Here is a 14,973-nt window from a genome sequence, read left to right on the forward strand (position 1 = left end):
AAATGCCAGTCCGATATCTCACGGACCGTGTTCCACGGACGTCTGCGTGAGGCTTAAGACTTCGGATTTCCAACACCTTATCTCCTTGTCACACACAGAAGAAAATCAATGATATGTTCAGATAAAACATCACATGGATCAGCACAGATCTGTCCCGGCTCCATCACCAATGGCCTCAATTGGTCGGTCTATAGACTTTCTCTGTCCCTATTCCTTGTAAATTTATACTTCTTGACCACAGCGCCCTCCACCCATGTCACAGGGTAAAGCAGCTGCACTGTATGAGGGCCCCATCAAACAGCTCCCCATAGCTCAGCCTCCTGGACTCTTGTGAGGGTGACCTGAGGGTTATACAATGAAATGACCAGACCTTAATTATACATTGTAACAGAGGTAACCAAAAGAAATACATAAACACAGAAATAACCTAAACAAACACCCCCCCCCCAGCAGAAACATCAGGGTAAACTGCCCCCCCCCCCCCCCCCCCCCCCCAGCAGTGGCATCAGGGGAGTTTCCTCGGTGCCTCCTACTGAGATCCACCTGCAGACAGTGACACCTTGAAATCAGTAATTTGGGACCCTCAGCATGGCTGGAAACAGTGGCCACATGTTCTGCAGTGAGACCAACAGGCTCTGCTGGGAGCACAGGGCATGGCCCCAAGTGTTCTGCTCTGCAGTGCAGCAAAACTACCTAGAAAAGAGATGCTCTGCAGAGGTAGAAAGGATCCATCCCTTCTGAGGCAGGACGGACTGAGCCCGGGCCACATCCTCATCATTGCTGCACAGCAGCCGACTCTGCATGAAGAAAGGATGAATCGCCCCAGGTCCCCACAGGCTGCAGAGCATCACACCTGACTGCAGCGCCGCTGCATTCGGGGGAGGATGCTGCAAAATCTCTTGACTGGGGGCAGGGGGAGGAGGATTGCAGGGAGGATATACCTGTCTGGCCTGGCAGGGTCAGCGCCGCTGGGTGACGGAGGGTCTCGGGGAGGCCTCCCAGCCCAAGCTCTGCTTCAGAGCCTCGCACTGACCGAGGGAACTCGGTGGGCGGTCCTAATTTAAACAGCGCGCTTCCGGCTTGTACCAGCTTGATTCCTGCACTGTCTGGCAGTAAGATGCACTGGGTGGCAGGGGCGGAGAAGGATGATGGACAGGCTGGGCCCCCAATGTTGACGGCGCTGCACTGAAAACTTGACTGACACACTGCCGGGTGCCGGGCCCCTTGTCAGCCCGGGCCCGAAGCAGCCACTTCCCCTGCTTCCCCGGTAGTTACGCCACTGTTTGGAGATAAATGCTGTAAGATGACTTGATTTGGAAATATCAAGTTTGTATTACTCCGAGACCCAATGTTCTATGGAGTAATGTTACATCATTTTGTTTTCAGAGCTGATCATCTTGTGACAAACATCTCACGATATTTTGAGCCAAGAGGAAAGGTAAGGAAGGACATGTCGAGAAAGGAGTGAAGGTAAGGAAGGACATGTCGAGAAAGGAGTGAAGGTAAGGAAGGACACATCTGTACTTGACCATACAACCTCCTAAAATGGTTGCTGTACATTTAAAATGTATCCCCTACTCATAGGTAAGGGAACTGCTACAGCCACCAATCATTAGAAGAGTGGTCTTGTGTCTCCCCCATACAGCAGCTTTCAAACATGTGTGCTGCAGTTATTTCTATAGGACTACTGGAGACTGCCAAAATATACCTTCAACTTCTCTTCTGCCAGTGCCCAGAGACAGATGGAACGGCAGTGTCGATAATCGACCACTGCTTTATTTATATGAGTGTACACAGGACCCGTTCTCATAATTCATGGTGATCCCAGTGGTAGGTCTCCCACTCATCAGAATTTAAGTTATATTTAAATCTTGAAACAAACCCGCAGAAACCCAGTGGATCACTGCAAAAGGGTTAATGTTGTGATTTATTGCCAAAGCATTTAAATGGTTCAAATATTCTGGTTGGGTATAGGCAGCAATTAATTTTAACTGGCAGTCTTAGTTTATTTTCCAGGGTGATGGGCTAGTCCCACCCTCCTTGTTAGCAGAGTCTTTTCTGAGCAAGCCTAGAAGGACATGCATGTGGGAGCTTCTGATAACTAGGCCTAGTCCAGGGAACCTTCACCTCTAAGGCCTTATTCACACAGTCAGTGTTTGGCCTGTGATTATGTAGTGCCCTGGAGCAGGGAGTACTTTAACATTTGGACATTTGTGGACATTTGCCTATATCCCCTATGCAAAGTTAAAACTTCTTACTTTATATATCTTGAAAGGGTTAACTTATACTGTTTAATACTGTGTACCTGCATTTTATATGTTGTGATATACATCCTGTTCATCGTCACTGTATTTACATGGCTCTGTGGAAAGGGTTAATGAATACTGAGAGACTGTTAGGGCTTTGATTGAGAAGCTGGTAATTTTCCACAGCTGCCAAAGGGTTTAAAGAAGAGCATGTTTTGGAGGGAAGAAACTCAGACTTGTTTACCATCATGTTTTGGAGGGAAAAACCCAGACTTGCTTACCACCAAAAGCAGACAGCCTGACCTTTAAAATGTCTGGTTTTAGCTATGTTGTTATGTCTGGAAACTTGTTTTTGTCTGGAAAACCTGCTGTGTCATTGCCATTGAGTGTCATTGAAGCTCTAATGTAAGTCTATACCAGACAGGAGCTGAAACAATGTATCTGTTTGTGCTGAGTTTCTCCATTCCACCCATCCCACTAGAAGGTTCTAGTCTAGCAAAAACTGTATATAAGGAGAGCAGTCAGAGCCTCTAGTGTGCTGCAGGTAGGGAACAGTGCTTGGAAGAGGAGACTCTGCCAGACTACTGAGGAGACTGGAGAAGCCAGCCCCATGCCTTGGCTGTATTGTTTTGTACCTGAACTCCTCCAGTAAAGAAGCCCCCCGGTTTACTGCAGACCCTGACTCTCTAGACTTATTTCCCATTGGGGTGCACCACACCTTACCATCCCTACTGGAGAGCAGCAACACGTGGTGAAAGCACAATGGCATCCAGGGGACATAGCGTAGCGTTGGGGCCACCCCAAACTCAGCCACTGCAATTACCATAGGTGATTGTGAGACAAATCCAGGAGTGGAGTCTCTACAAAGATAATGTATAATGGAAAGATTTGCACTCTTTACTTCTGCCCCACACTTGGTTTTGGCACAATCACTTATGTAAAAATACTGACCAAACACTGATGTGTAATTAAGGCCTGAGACTGAAAGCTGCCAGAAAAACAATAGAACTGATAGAAAACCATTGAGAGAAAGAGAACAGACATTTGCAGATGGCTGAGAACCACTCAGAGGCCAAGCTTGGACAGAGACAGTTAGGTACCCAAATGTTTATGGCAATAGACTTTACTGCATGTGGACAGGGTTAATTGCCTCTGGCGCCCACCACACTTTTAAGATAAACTGGTCATCTGATCAAAGTTCTGAACCCTGTAGACTGGACAAAGTGTTAATGAGAAAGGAATTGCACTTCTGTGGTTTTTTGGAAAGATTGAAAAGTGTACCTGGAGAGAGAAAAACTCACTGAGTACTACTACCATCATTGCCAGTTCCTTTGTACAGTTTTTGGGAGAGAGGATGTCTTATATACCTCAGAATTGTGACTACTTGCTTGTGTATGTACTACAACTTCCATCATCTGCTCACTAAAGAGAGAGACTTTATCTATTATAGCCTGGTCATTTAGTCCACCATCCATCAGCCAACCTCCTTCTGCCTTCTTGCCTTGCACCCATCTACCTGGTATAAAAGGCACTCCAGTCACCACCAGGCAGGATCCCCCAGGGTATGCCCTGAGGGAAGAAAGGGTGCATCCTCCACTCACTGCGAGTGGACCACGAAGCACTAGAGGGAGAGAGATTAAGACCATGAGAACTACAAAACCACTTTGCCTCCTCCACCACTCTCATCCTCTCCAGATCCTACAGCCACCGTGCCTCCACTGTTCTACTACTGGGATCTCCAGCAATCCACTCTAACCTGTAGGTGAACCTGGCAGCAAATGTTCAATTCCCTCCAGTGCCACCGCAGGTGAAATTAAGCATTATATGCAGCAGATGGAAACCAATGGGCTGTCGGCTGTCTTGATCGATCATGGATGTCCTGGGTCCTCCAGAGAGACAGATGCACTTTCTTTGCCACTCTGTTCTCTGACTGATTGATGTCCTGAATTAGGAATTCGTATTAGAAATCCAATAATAGGTTATTGGGAAGTGGGTTTCCTAAACCAGACAACCTCTTTAGTAGAAAATAAATGATTGCCTTACACGTCAGAGTAAGACCTGCTAGACACGTGAAATGCTTTTTGCACTACATTTTCTTCAGTATGTAAATTTACCAGTGAGAGTCTAAAATCTATAAAAACAGCATAATTGTAAAATGTATGCAGTTTTCCTATCATCGAGTGCAGGGAAATCACTCATCATAGGCCCGGTGCCGGGTGACTGATCAAAGTAAAGTATACATAATTATGCACATATTACCATGCAGATATTCACAGCTAAGGCATGTTTATTCTGCTGCCAGTGCAAAAGTGGTGAGATGAAATTTTCCTTTCACTGTTTGATTAGAGGGTTGTGTGCAGAGCGGGGCCAGAACTGCATGCATGTGTATTGTAGGGCCCCTGAACACCTTGAATTGGAGCTCTGCAAAACCTGGCACCACTTTATTATGCATTAGGAGTCTTAAAAGGGTTTTCAAATTAATTGAAATCAAGCTGGATATGGGTTAAAAAGAACATTGGCAAATCATATTATTGGGCACTTGTAAAAAGATCAGTCCCCTCAAAGGATAAAGCAAAGGAAAATTGATTGAGTTATGTGTTATGCTTAGTCAAGGTCCTAACTTGGGTGAGGTAGATAACATAGGGAACTTTCAAAAAATTCATCATTATTTCTTATTATGAAGGAGCACTCCAGGACATTAATATGGATGACCCATTTTGGGCTGGGCATTGGCCCAGGATTACCCTTCATGAATCTTCATATTTTAACCATTCTCTCTTGAGTAACACCAAAATGTTGATGAAAACCCAACAACTGGCTAAAATACGGCCCAGGTTCAGACTTCATGAATCTTCAAATTTTAACCATTCCCCATTGAGTTAGACCAAAATGTGGATAAAAATCCAACAAGTTGCTAAAATATGGCCCAGGATCAGTCTTTATGAATCTTAAAATTTTAACCATTCCCTCTAGAGCAGGGATGGCCAACCTGAGGCTCTCCAGCTGTTGCAAAACTACAACCCCCAGCATGCTCAGACTGCCTACATCTATTATCCTACAGCAGGGCATGGTGGGAGTTGTAGTTTTACAACAGCTGGAGGGCCGCAGGTTGGCCATGCCTGCTGTAGAGTAAGACCAAAAAGTGGATGAAAATCCAACAACTGACTCAAGTACTGAACATATTGACTAATGGCCAGGGCTGCATTATAGGGAGTTCAGAAGGTGTATGTGCCCAGGGGCCTCCACCACCTTGAAGATCTAGTGGGCCACCACTAAGTTTGGGTCTTCCAATTTGCCGTGCTCAACAATTTTAAATTACACCCCTTGAAGTCACTAAATGGGTAGGGTATACACTGCTCATCTCTATAACCTTCTGGAGAAATTGATACCCTTCATGGACATTTTGAAATCTTATCTAGTGAAGAATAGGTTAAGAGCTTGCCAACCATGCCTGTGGCTTGCTCTTTTGAAGTCTAAGGGAATTATTGGCTTGGTTGGTTATCTCCATTGCTCCTACAAATATCAGTGGTAAGGGGTAATGTGTGACTACCTCCCCCCGAAGTATCTACATTAGGAAGCCATGTGGGTTTTGTGCCACAGAGGTGGACCTGATAATGGTTTATGAGTATATGTCATACACAACTACTGTATATTCTAGAAAATACAAAATATATGCGCACCTTCCTTGTCTTTTACTGTATTGAGGTATGAAAGTAGATTCTCATTCGCTTGTACACAATAGATTTCTCGTGTCTGAATTCCTCCACCACACAGCGCCGTATGGTTTGCTCTTCTTTTGTCCTGCTGATTAAGCAGTGGATCAACCCGACATTCTGTCCATTCCGTGGATCTCCAGGCATACCTAGATCACAGATCACATCTTACATTAAATACAAATTATGGCTCAAAAAGCAGCAGATTAAAAACACTTGTAGGGTGCTTTTCCTCGAACAGAAAGTGACAAAAAATAGTTGTCACCTCATGATATGTATGTAAGACCCAAAGAAAAGCCTTGAATGTAACAACATTTCTATTTCAACAAAGATTAGCCCGATGGTATTTTATTTTTGGTTCTTCACAAATGTGAAAGCTGTGCAATACAGATTGGGGCCATAAATCTTAAGATCTCGTGCACAAGAAGTAATAAGAGCTAGATCCTTGATCATATCACGGTGAACCTTCAATTGTAGCCACAAATCACCAGACTGATACATCACCTTATTTTGGACAAAGGCCCTGACCACACATTGACTTCGGATGCCCGAGGGAACTTTACTCAAGGCACAATTGAGAAGGTTCAAGAGGCATGTGCTCCAGGGCTTCCACCACTTATCCTCCATGCCTAGGCTGGTTGTTCTAACTTATTCTACCCACAACTTTCTAGGCAGGACTCAATATATGGTATATGCACAGTTCACTTCTGGAACTAGCACCTTTTCAAAAAATATGGGTCCATTGGTAGCCCTTTGGTGATCCAATCCATCTGAGAATAGGTGAAGAGATAGCTATACATTGGTGTAGCGCTCTCTTTTAGAGCCATTGGCTTGGTTGTCTCCATAACTCCCATAGAGTTCAATATGGAGAGCAATGTGCTCTATGGTCACCTCTTCTATATGTGGCTGAGATAGGGAATCCAATGGGTTCGATCTTAATCTGGCCCTGAGCTGTTAACCCTTATGGAAGAGTAATGTCAACACCACTCTACAACTTTTTGCAGAATAGGCCATGTGTCAGCCATACTCATATATTTGTTCATTTTGGATAATCCCATTTTCTTAGAAGGATCTCCGAATAAGAGACACCAAGATATCGCTGTAAATTGTGAGGGAACCTGTCAACAAGTCTTCAATTCCACTGCAGCGCCAGTACAGGAGAAAAGAAGCATTATACATTTCCCATTGAAATCAATGAGCTGTCTATGTCCAGTGGGATGTACCGAGTCCTCCAGAGAGTTATAAAGGGTGAGAGAGATGCTTTATAATAGATGTCCCTGAATGAATTTGCTAATAGGGTATTTTCTAACCCAAACAACCACTTTAAGTCTTGCTTGAATGCTGTGGTCATTAGGCATATGGGCTTCGTTTTTCCCTTTTTTTTAAATCCCCAACTATTAGAAATCACAACTTTTGTGTCTGCAATAGTTTTCTTTAAAACATCAGTAAAAATCCTGCCACCAGCTACTAAATTTACCATGTATGTATAAAACAGAATAACATATCAGCTCTTATTAAGGATCACTTACATATCAATTTTTTATTTGCCTGCCAAAACTGCACAGTAAAAAAAAAAACATTTCATTAATGCTCACCCTGGCATCCGGTTCTGCAATTAGACTTTGTGTTGTCAGGATTTTTATTTTTAAGAAATAAAAAAATTAAAGCATTTTTTCATATATAATTCATTATGTTACTCAGTAATGGGTTTATGGGAACGCTGAAAAAGCCTTCTTGGTGTAAAGAAAATAATCTATGTCTTAAAGCAGACTTCTGGGGATTAGAAGAGCCAAAGAAATGAGTTTGTTACTAGAAGAAAGCTACAAGGTTTGTTTAAAGAAAAGTTTGCATCTAAGTTTTAAGTGGAAATATCTAGTACCCTGCCAGGACCTTTCAGCACAACATCACCATAGATCTATTATGTGGGAATGTGGCCATTCCTGCATAATGTGGGTTCTGCTTGTCTCTCTATATGTACATATACTTCTATACCCAATAGGAAGCAGATCGGAGCACATAAATGGGAGGGCAGTCACTCAGTCATGACATGGGAGGGAAGGATGGAGGAGAACCCTCATGCAATTTGCTCACTCATTAAAGATAGGTGACTGAGAGACCTGGCTGTAGTTCCATAACATGTCAGGTTTGACACACATAGTACATGGTTTTTAATGAATGACATGCTATATCATCGATCAGAGCTTGTTATGGGCAGAAACCCTAGGGCTAGTGCTACATGTTTTTGTTGGATTCTGTTTGTCCATGCTTAGTAGGTTGCTTGCAATCTTGTTTTCCATGGGGTCATGTTAACCTGTTGACCTCTTCTAGAGAAAATTGTAGGATGAGGAAAATAGAATTGTAGGTACAAGGGGAAATAACCAAAAGGAAATGCAGCATCCATGGAGACATAAGACGAAGATAAAGCTACACATCCTCACTTACTTGATGCATGCCTGTAACCCTTCTGGTGGTGGAGAACATGATTCCATCTCCTCCAACTCTGGACATTCCTTCCCTAGCCCAACGGGCAGCTGTTTGATGGTCCTTTTCCTTGTCCGATGGCCGCTAGGAGGAGATGAATTACAATCCGTAGAGCAAGAACTCCATTCTGACCACTCCAATACTTGACAGTCTTTATCTACCACACAGGCTTGGAAAGTGATCGGCAACTTCTCCTGCTCACAAAAGCTGTGGATGACATTAAACAATGTTAGTGTGGTAGTGTGATATATGGACATGACACATAATGATGCATGATGATACTACTTCTTATTCACAACCCTGTTCTAGGTAGCTATCACTAAAGTGGTCAGGACATATTCAACACACTCTTTTACCATATTGTATAATCAAGTACTCAATGTGTGGTGGGTGGCAGAGGCAATATTCCCTTTCCACACCAGCATAAACGGGTGCATACCTTGCTGTAGATATCTTGTACAGCCTTTATGGTTCTTGGCCTTTTAAGATGTCTGGTCTCTTTCCTTTAGAGTACTCTCAGAGATAAAGGTTCTTTTGACTTTGCTTTGCTTTGCTCAGACTGGACTCTCTAACCAGGGGGGTGGGCTAAGTCAATCACCCTAGTAACCTGACCTAATTTGCCAGTGTTCCCCATACATTTCTAAAAAGTGCACATAAAGCACAAAGAATTATGGAGCACAGTTATTAAGACCGGCATTTTAGACGCTGGTCTTAATAAACTCCTGCGCTGGCGGTGGATTCCACGAAGTTATGAAGAGGCGCCGGCCTCTTCAGAACCTTGGAGGATCCTCCACCAGTTCTAGATGTAATACAGCTTCATACCAGCCTACCATACCTTCCCCACCCACTCCTGGCGTGAGCGAGGAGAAGTTACATAATATAGGCGTATTTCAGCTTAATAAATGACCCCCTACGTGTTTTGACATCAAATCACAACAGTAAATTAACACTTTTAGCAGTAATTAACCCTTTGCAGTAGGCCTCTGGTGGCACTGTAAATAGTCTACTAACTTTTCTCTTTGTAAAAGTTGCTAACTAAAATGTTAATCATCTGTAACTAGGAAAATTTCCGACTTGTTACCAGCTACACATTTTGCTTTGTTGGAAAGCCTCGGGGGCTCGTGCCACTTTACATTGCCAACGCTGATTAGTGTAGAAAGAAGTAATCCTAGCGTATAATTATGATACTCTGTTTCCAAGCTTGTTGTTCTCTAAAAATCCATGGCTAGTGAATAGAGTCTAGAGGATGCCGCACTGTACTGCTCCAGGAGCATGCTAATCCTTCATGAACCACTGTGCTTGAAAGTGGCCTTAGCTTTGTAATGGGGCTTGTAACAAGACGGTAGAGAAATAAGTGATGTCTCTATTGGGTAAAGATTTTAGGGCACAAGCACTTACTGTACTACAGCTCCACACAACTTCTGAGTTGTACAGTGACGCCCTTAGACTTCTATGGAGCTCTAACATCAGATACTATATGCATGTTCCATGGGAGGTCATTAGAGATGAGCAAATTCTTGAAAAGTTAGATTCGGCTGCTTCAGCATTTTACAAAAAAATTTGCTTTGTGATGAATTACTTGTAAGTAGTGGGTACAATGTGCCGCCCCCGTCAATCTCGGCATCTGATATAAATAACACAGTGTAAAATTTTAATTTAAAAAATTTACTTAATCCATTTGCTCGTGACAGGTTGGCCGCCACCATCTTGCTTGAAGATCATACGTCACCGCGCACAGGATTTCATGTGAGATCTTTAAGCAAGATGGTGGCTGGCCCGTTAGGATCAGGTAAGTATGATTGCTTTTTTTATTTTTTACACTATTTCAGGTTAAATTGATTCACTACCACGAATCAGGAGGAAATTTGGCTTCCCGGCAAATTAAATTTATCCTGAAATTTGTGGATTTCGATTCACTCAACACTAGACGTCATGTTACGGAGCTATCCTCCCCTTCAAGCCTTGCTTGTAGGGTACAATAATTCCTAATATGGCTTCTTACTGGGCAACGTTTGGCTTGTTTGTTGGGTGATCAGGAATATCTATACATCCCAGTTTTTTGGAACTATTATTCATAGAAGCATTCGTTCCCGATAATTGGTCAAATCCTCAGTCCACGTAAAAGAGCCTTTGTAATAAAATTGTCTAAAGTTGTATAGATTGTGCAACAAACAGGTATGAATCAAGGTTGGTGGAGGCTTCTAGACTACAGATTTGGTGGGCCTTCCGAGTGTCAAACTAGTGTTCCTTGGGACTCCAGAGCTTCCTCCCCTGGAACATATAAGATGTAGCTGACTTACAGGGAGTCCGTCAGCAGGAATTTCATTACATATTGTCTTGTAGGGCTAGCTCAGCTAAGTGAAATGATACCTTTCACTTAGTGATCCATTGCTTTATTCTGGAGAAATTGAACTATAAATCCATAGGCAAATGAATAATTAAGTGCACTGAGGGCGGTCTCAAGTCATCCCTACACCTTTGCTCCTCCTGCTTCCTCTGCCAGCCCTTCCTCTCCTTGTTGATTGACAGGGCCAGGTTCCTACATAGTGGGCTGGCCAAGTCAATAAAAATCTGAGAGAGGGGTGGTCAGAAAAAGCAGGAGGAGCAAGAGGGCACAGAGTGGTTTGACCATTGCATATCTTCTAGTTATCAATACAGGTGGGATATTGAAGCTTTACCACATAGTGAAAAATATTAGAAAACATTGCACAATTCTTTTTTAGCGTTGGAGAGGCAATATAACATTTGAAAGGGGAACCGTTGGTTGTAGATGTCCCTGGGAAACTGACCCTTCGGCCCTCCCTACAATTCAGCCCTGGAGGCAAAGCAAACAGATCTCTACTATGATCGGAACAGGAAAATTGTTGCCCGTGGCTTTTAAAATTGGTGGCTGCAAATGTCATGGCAAGCAGAGAAGACATCTGCCATGGTTGTAAATAAGCTAGGGGGGAGGTCAGCTTCACTACTAATTATTATGACTCCATTCATGCTTCAGAGTATCGGCGATGTAGTGGTGACCTCAGAGTGAACTCTCCACTTAAGTGGCATCATTAAAGAACGATGAGGCCGTCAACTCAGAGCAGATCTCAGAACATGAAGCTTGAAGGCCTCCTATGTAGTGCCCATGACATTTACTGTACAAGCTGTCACTTTATATTTCTTGCAGCAGATAGATTTGTTTACAGAATGTTATTGCATTTTTGTTACATTTTGAGTTTTCTGATATTATGTATGTATTTTGTATCCATCTTGAGTTATATCATTTATTCTCCATCAAAAGCTGTACTCACAATTCTGCTTATTACTGAGCTCACATCTCCCAGCATGGGTCTTAGATTAAGACAAATTATTAGGAGTTGGTTCAAGGGGGGGCTTCTGCTCAGTCCTATTCAGATGATTCCTCGTATGTCTCTACAGGCAAAGTTGTCCGTGAAGAACCTAAGCTAAAGTTGACCCTATCTTTATTTCCAGGAGTTAATGAGAACATTAACAAGTGTTCCCCTCTTTATGGACACTTAGAGGGGTTATTTAGCTTTGGGATTGTTTCTGCCAGAGCCCCCCCCCCCCTCACCACCTTCCTGGACCTGAGGAGGGAGGCGTACTTGATTGCCACCCCTGAGTTCTGGGTCCTTCGGTTCCCCACTACCATTGACGAGGTCTGGTAAGCCTGGTAATCATAAACTGCTGGTTCCATGTGGGTCACTTGCAGCTAATAATTGGCCATAGATGTGGTTAGTCCCCCATATATCATGTGAACACCTTCCCCCAGCCCCCCGGACAGCCGGAGCTCGTCAATGGCAGCATTTAAAGTTAAAGAGGGAAGAACTTACCAAAAGGGTTATACTGACCTTTTTTTTATTAAAGAAGACAGCAGAAGGGGGCGAGGGAAAATCCAAGATGTTAGGAGCAGAGCTATCTTGATTTTGTTTTGGGGCTCTCTTCATTCTATGTATACCCCAAGAGTGGATTTTTGCAGACCGCAAAATACATACGGTCGTGTGCATGAGGCCTAAAGCAGTGCTTGGCTAGTGTTATCGATGCCATCGATTTTCATTGGAGCAACAGGATGCATGCTCAAACACGGGCTTTGTGGTTGGGGAGAATGGGGGGCTGGAATGCCCCATTTAGGCAATCATTGGAGCCAGGCTTGGACTGGGCCACAGGGGAAAAGGGGGAATCCCCTGATTGGCCCCTGAGCAAGATGGGCCCCTCCTCCACCGCCCGCACAAGTGGCACATGATACAGTAGACTGAGGGCAGCATACATGTGGTTGAGATGACTTCTAGGTATAGAAGGAAGACCAGCTAGCATCCTCTTTCCCCAGGGACCTGCCATCTTGAAGTCGATGCATGGACACCTATAATCAATCATCTTGTAACTTCTTGCTGCTGTCTATCCCTGTGTGAGCAGGTATGATTTGCATGTAGCTGTACACTGGCCCCCAGACTAAATTTTACTGGTGGGCCCTAGGCACCCCAGCCGGACACTGATTGGGGCACCAGCAGGTCAGACACCCACAAATCTAGAATCTATTGCCTTTAGAATGGAAGGAAATAATGAATGTATTGGCATAAATGAAGTCCAGCTTCTACTGTGCTGAAAACCCTGATAATATACTCTCCAGGTTCTACAGAACCATTTATCAATCCATAACTGTCCTCCCTTCCTCTTAAAAGAACCTGTCACGTTGAACATGCAGTCCTATCTGCCAGCAGCAAATTACAGAGCAGGAGGAGCTGAGCAGATTTATATAAAGTTTTAAGGGAAAATATTTAGTATAATGTGTAACGGATTGATTGAAATCTTTGCTTTTTCTTTCTATGCTTAGGTGTCCACTGGAGGGACACTGGGGAGGGTTCCTTCTCCAGCCAGTTGCCTTACAACCAGATTCAAGTATTTTCTGACCCTTTATAGGGAGAAATGGCCGATCCTTGGGATAGAGATAGAGAATGTCTTCACACATTTGGTCGCAATTTGAAAAAGAAAAGGAATAAAAGTAATGGTGGAGATTATGGTCAGAATTGTCGACATTTTGCTATATACCGGTATGTTTTTTCGTTACAAAGTATCTAATGATATCATTAACTTACTACGTTACAGTTGCCTAGGTAATGCTAATCTACCAAAATATTTAAACCAATTATCTATTGTTGGTTAATTACACTTGACGCGGGACCTATTCGAGTAATTAGTTCTTTTTTTTTATTCCATCGTTCAGCCACTTTCACTTAAACATCAACAATTTTCCATGTTGCGAATAAAAGTGAATCATTCCCTGAATAGTTATTAGCTCAGATTTAAAATGTCTCTGCTTAAGTAAGCATAAAATGGCCGTTAAGTACAAATGTATCTCCACAATGGCCGTCGCATGGGACTGCCATCAGCTGGCTTCTATACTCTGTAAATCTGATGGTTCAGATTAAAAGCTATGGGCATTTTTGGGTGCAATTTTTACATTCCACTCATTTTGAGCTAAAATTATTTTCTTCAGTTGGTTTTTATTAAAACCTTTAGACAGTTCTTTCCTCGACAGTTTTTACTTTTAGCCCATCTACAGACAATTGCTTCCTCTTTTCTCAGTGAATCTGTCAGATCCGAACTGTGGACCGATCTCTGAACTCCTGGCAGCTCCTATACACTCATTATAGCAAAATTCTTATCAAATTGATAAGGCTATGGCTTAAATGCATGAGCTGTCAGGAGTTCAGAGATAAGGGCTACAGATCCAGCCATCAAAGCAGCAATCTGACGGTTCAGAGTGAAACTGAAAGCAAGATACTCTGCAGATAGACCGAAACTATGTTTAATAAATGTTTGATAAAGACAAATTGAAAAAAGAGTTTTTTTCCCCCCAAAAAAATGCTAATAATTTGCCCCTGCAGATGTTCACAACCTTTAAAGTACTTGAAAGTGAGAAGACTTAAAGGTGTATTCCCATATGAGACAATGGGGGGGGGGGGGGCATATCGCTAGGAAAGGCTCCCATTGTCTGATAGGTGTGGGTCCTACCTCTGGGAACCGCACCTATCTTGTAAACAGATAGATGCATGGCTGCCCTCCATTCATTTCTATGGGGCCGCTGAAAATAGCAGAGGAAATGGCTTGGTTATTTCTTTCGGCCCCATAGAAGTGAATGGCGGAGGTGGCCCCGCAAGCACTGTGTGCTCCCATTCACTTCTATGGGGAGAGCGCTTGGTGGTGGCCCAGGGTTCTCCAGCCAAAACTTTTGCCCACTACGTTCTCGATATAGGTGCTGGTCCCCCATTGTGGGACCTGTACATATTAGACAATGGGGACATATCCTAGCGATATGCCCCATTTGTCTCAGATGGGAATACCCCTTTAAGAGAGCCATACATATCTATCTATCTAGGCTGAAGAAATCTATCTATCTATCTCCTATCTATCTCATATCTATCTCATATCTATCTATCTATCTATCTATCTATCTATCTATCTATCTATCTATCTATCTATCTATTATCTATCTCACTATATAGCTACATAACATCTATCTAATTTACCCTCTACTA

The 14,973-nt window shown here is 43.2% G+C and overlaps 1 protein-coding gene across 4 annotated transcripts in view; it reads right to left on the reverse strand.

The window, feature by feature from the left end:
• THSD7A (thrombospondin type 1 domain containing 7A) overlaps positions 1-14,973 on the reverse strand; it is a 520,549-nt gene that overhangs the window by 113,674 nt on the left and 391,902 nt on the right. For all 4 annotated transcript variants that reach the window (XM_040431278.1, XM_040431279.1, XM_040431276.1 and 1 more), the window contains 2 exons: positions 8,402-8,647; positions 5,927-6,108 (listed from right to left, as the gene is read on the reverse strand). In XM_040431278.1, the coding sequence (XP_040287212.1) occupies positions 5,927-6,108; positions 8,402-8,647 (428 nt within the window). The remainder of the gene's footprint in view (positions 1-5,926; positions 6,109-8,401; positions 8,648-14,973) is intronic.

Source organism: Bufo bufo, chromosome 5 (assembly GCF_905171765.1).
Source record: "Bufo bufo chromosome 5, aBufBuf1.1, whole genome shotgun sequence".
Lineage (NCBI taxonomy): Eukaryota > Metazoa > Chordata > Amphibia > Anura > Bufonidae > Bufo > Bufo bufo.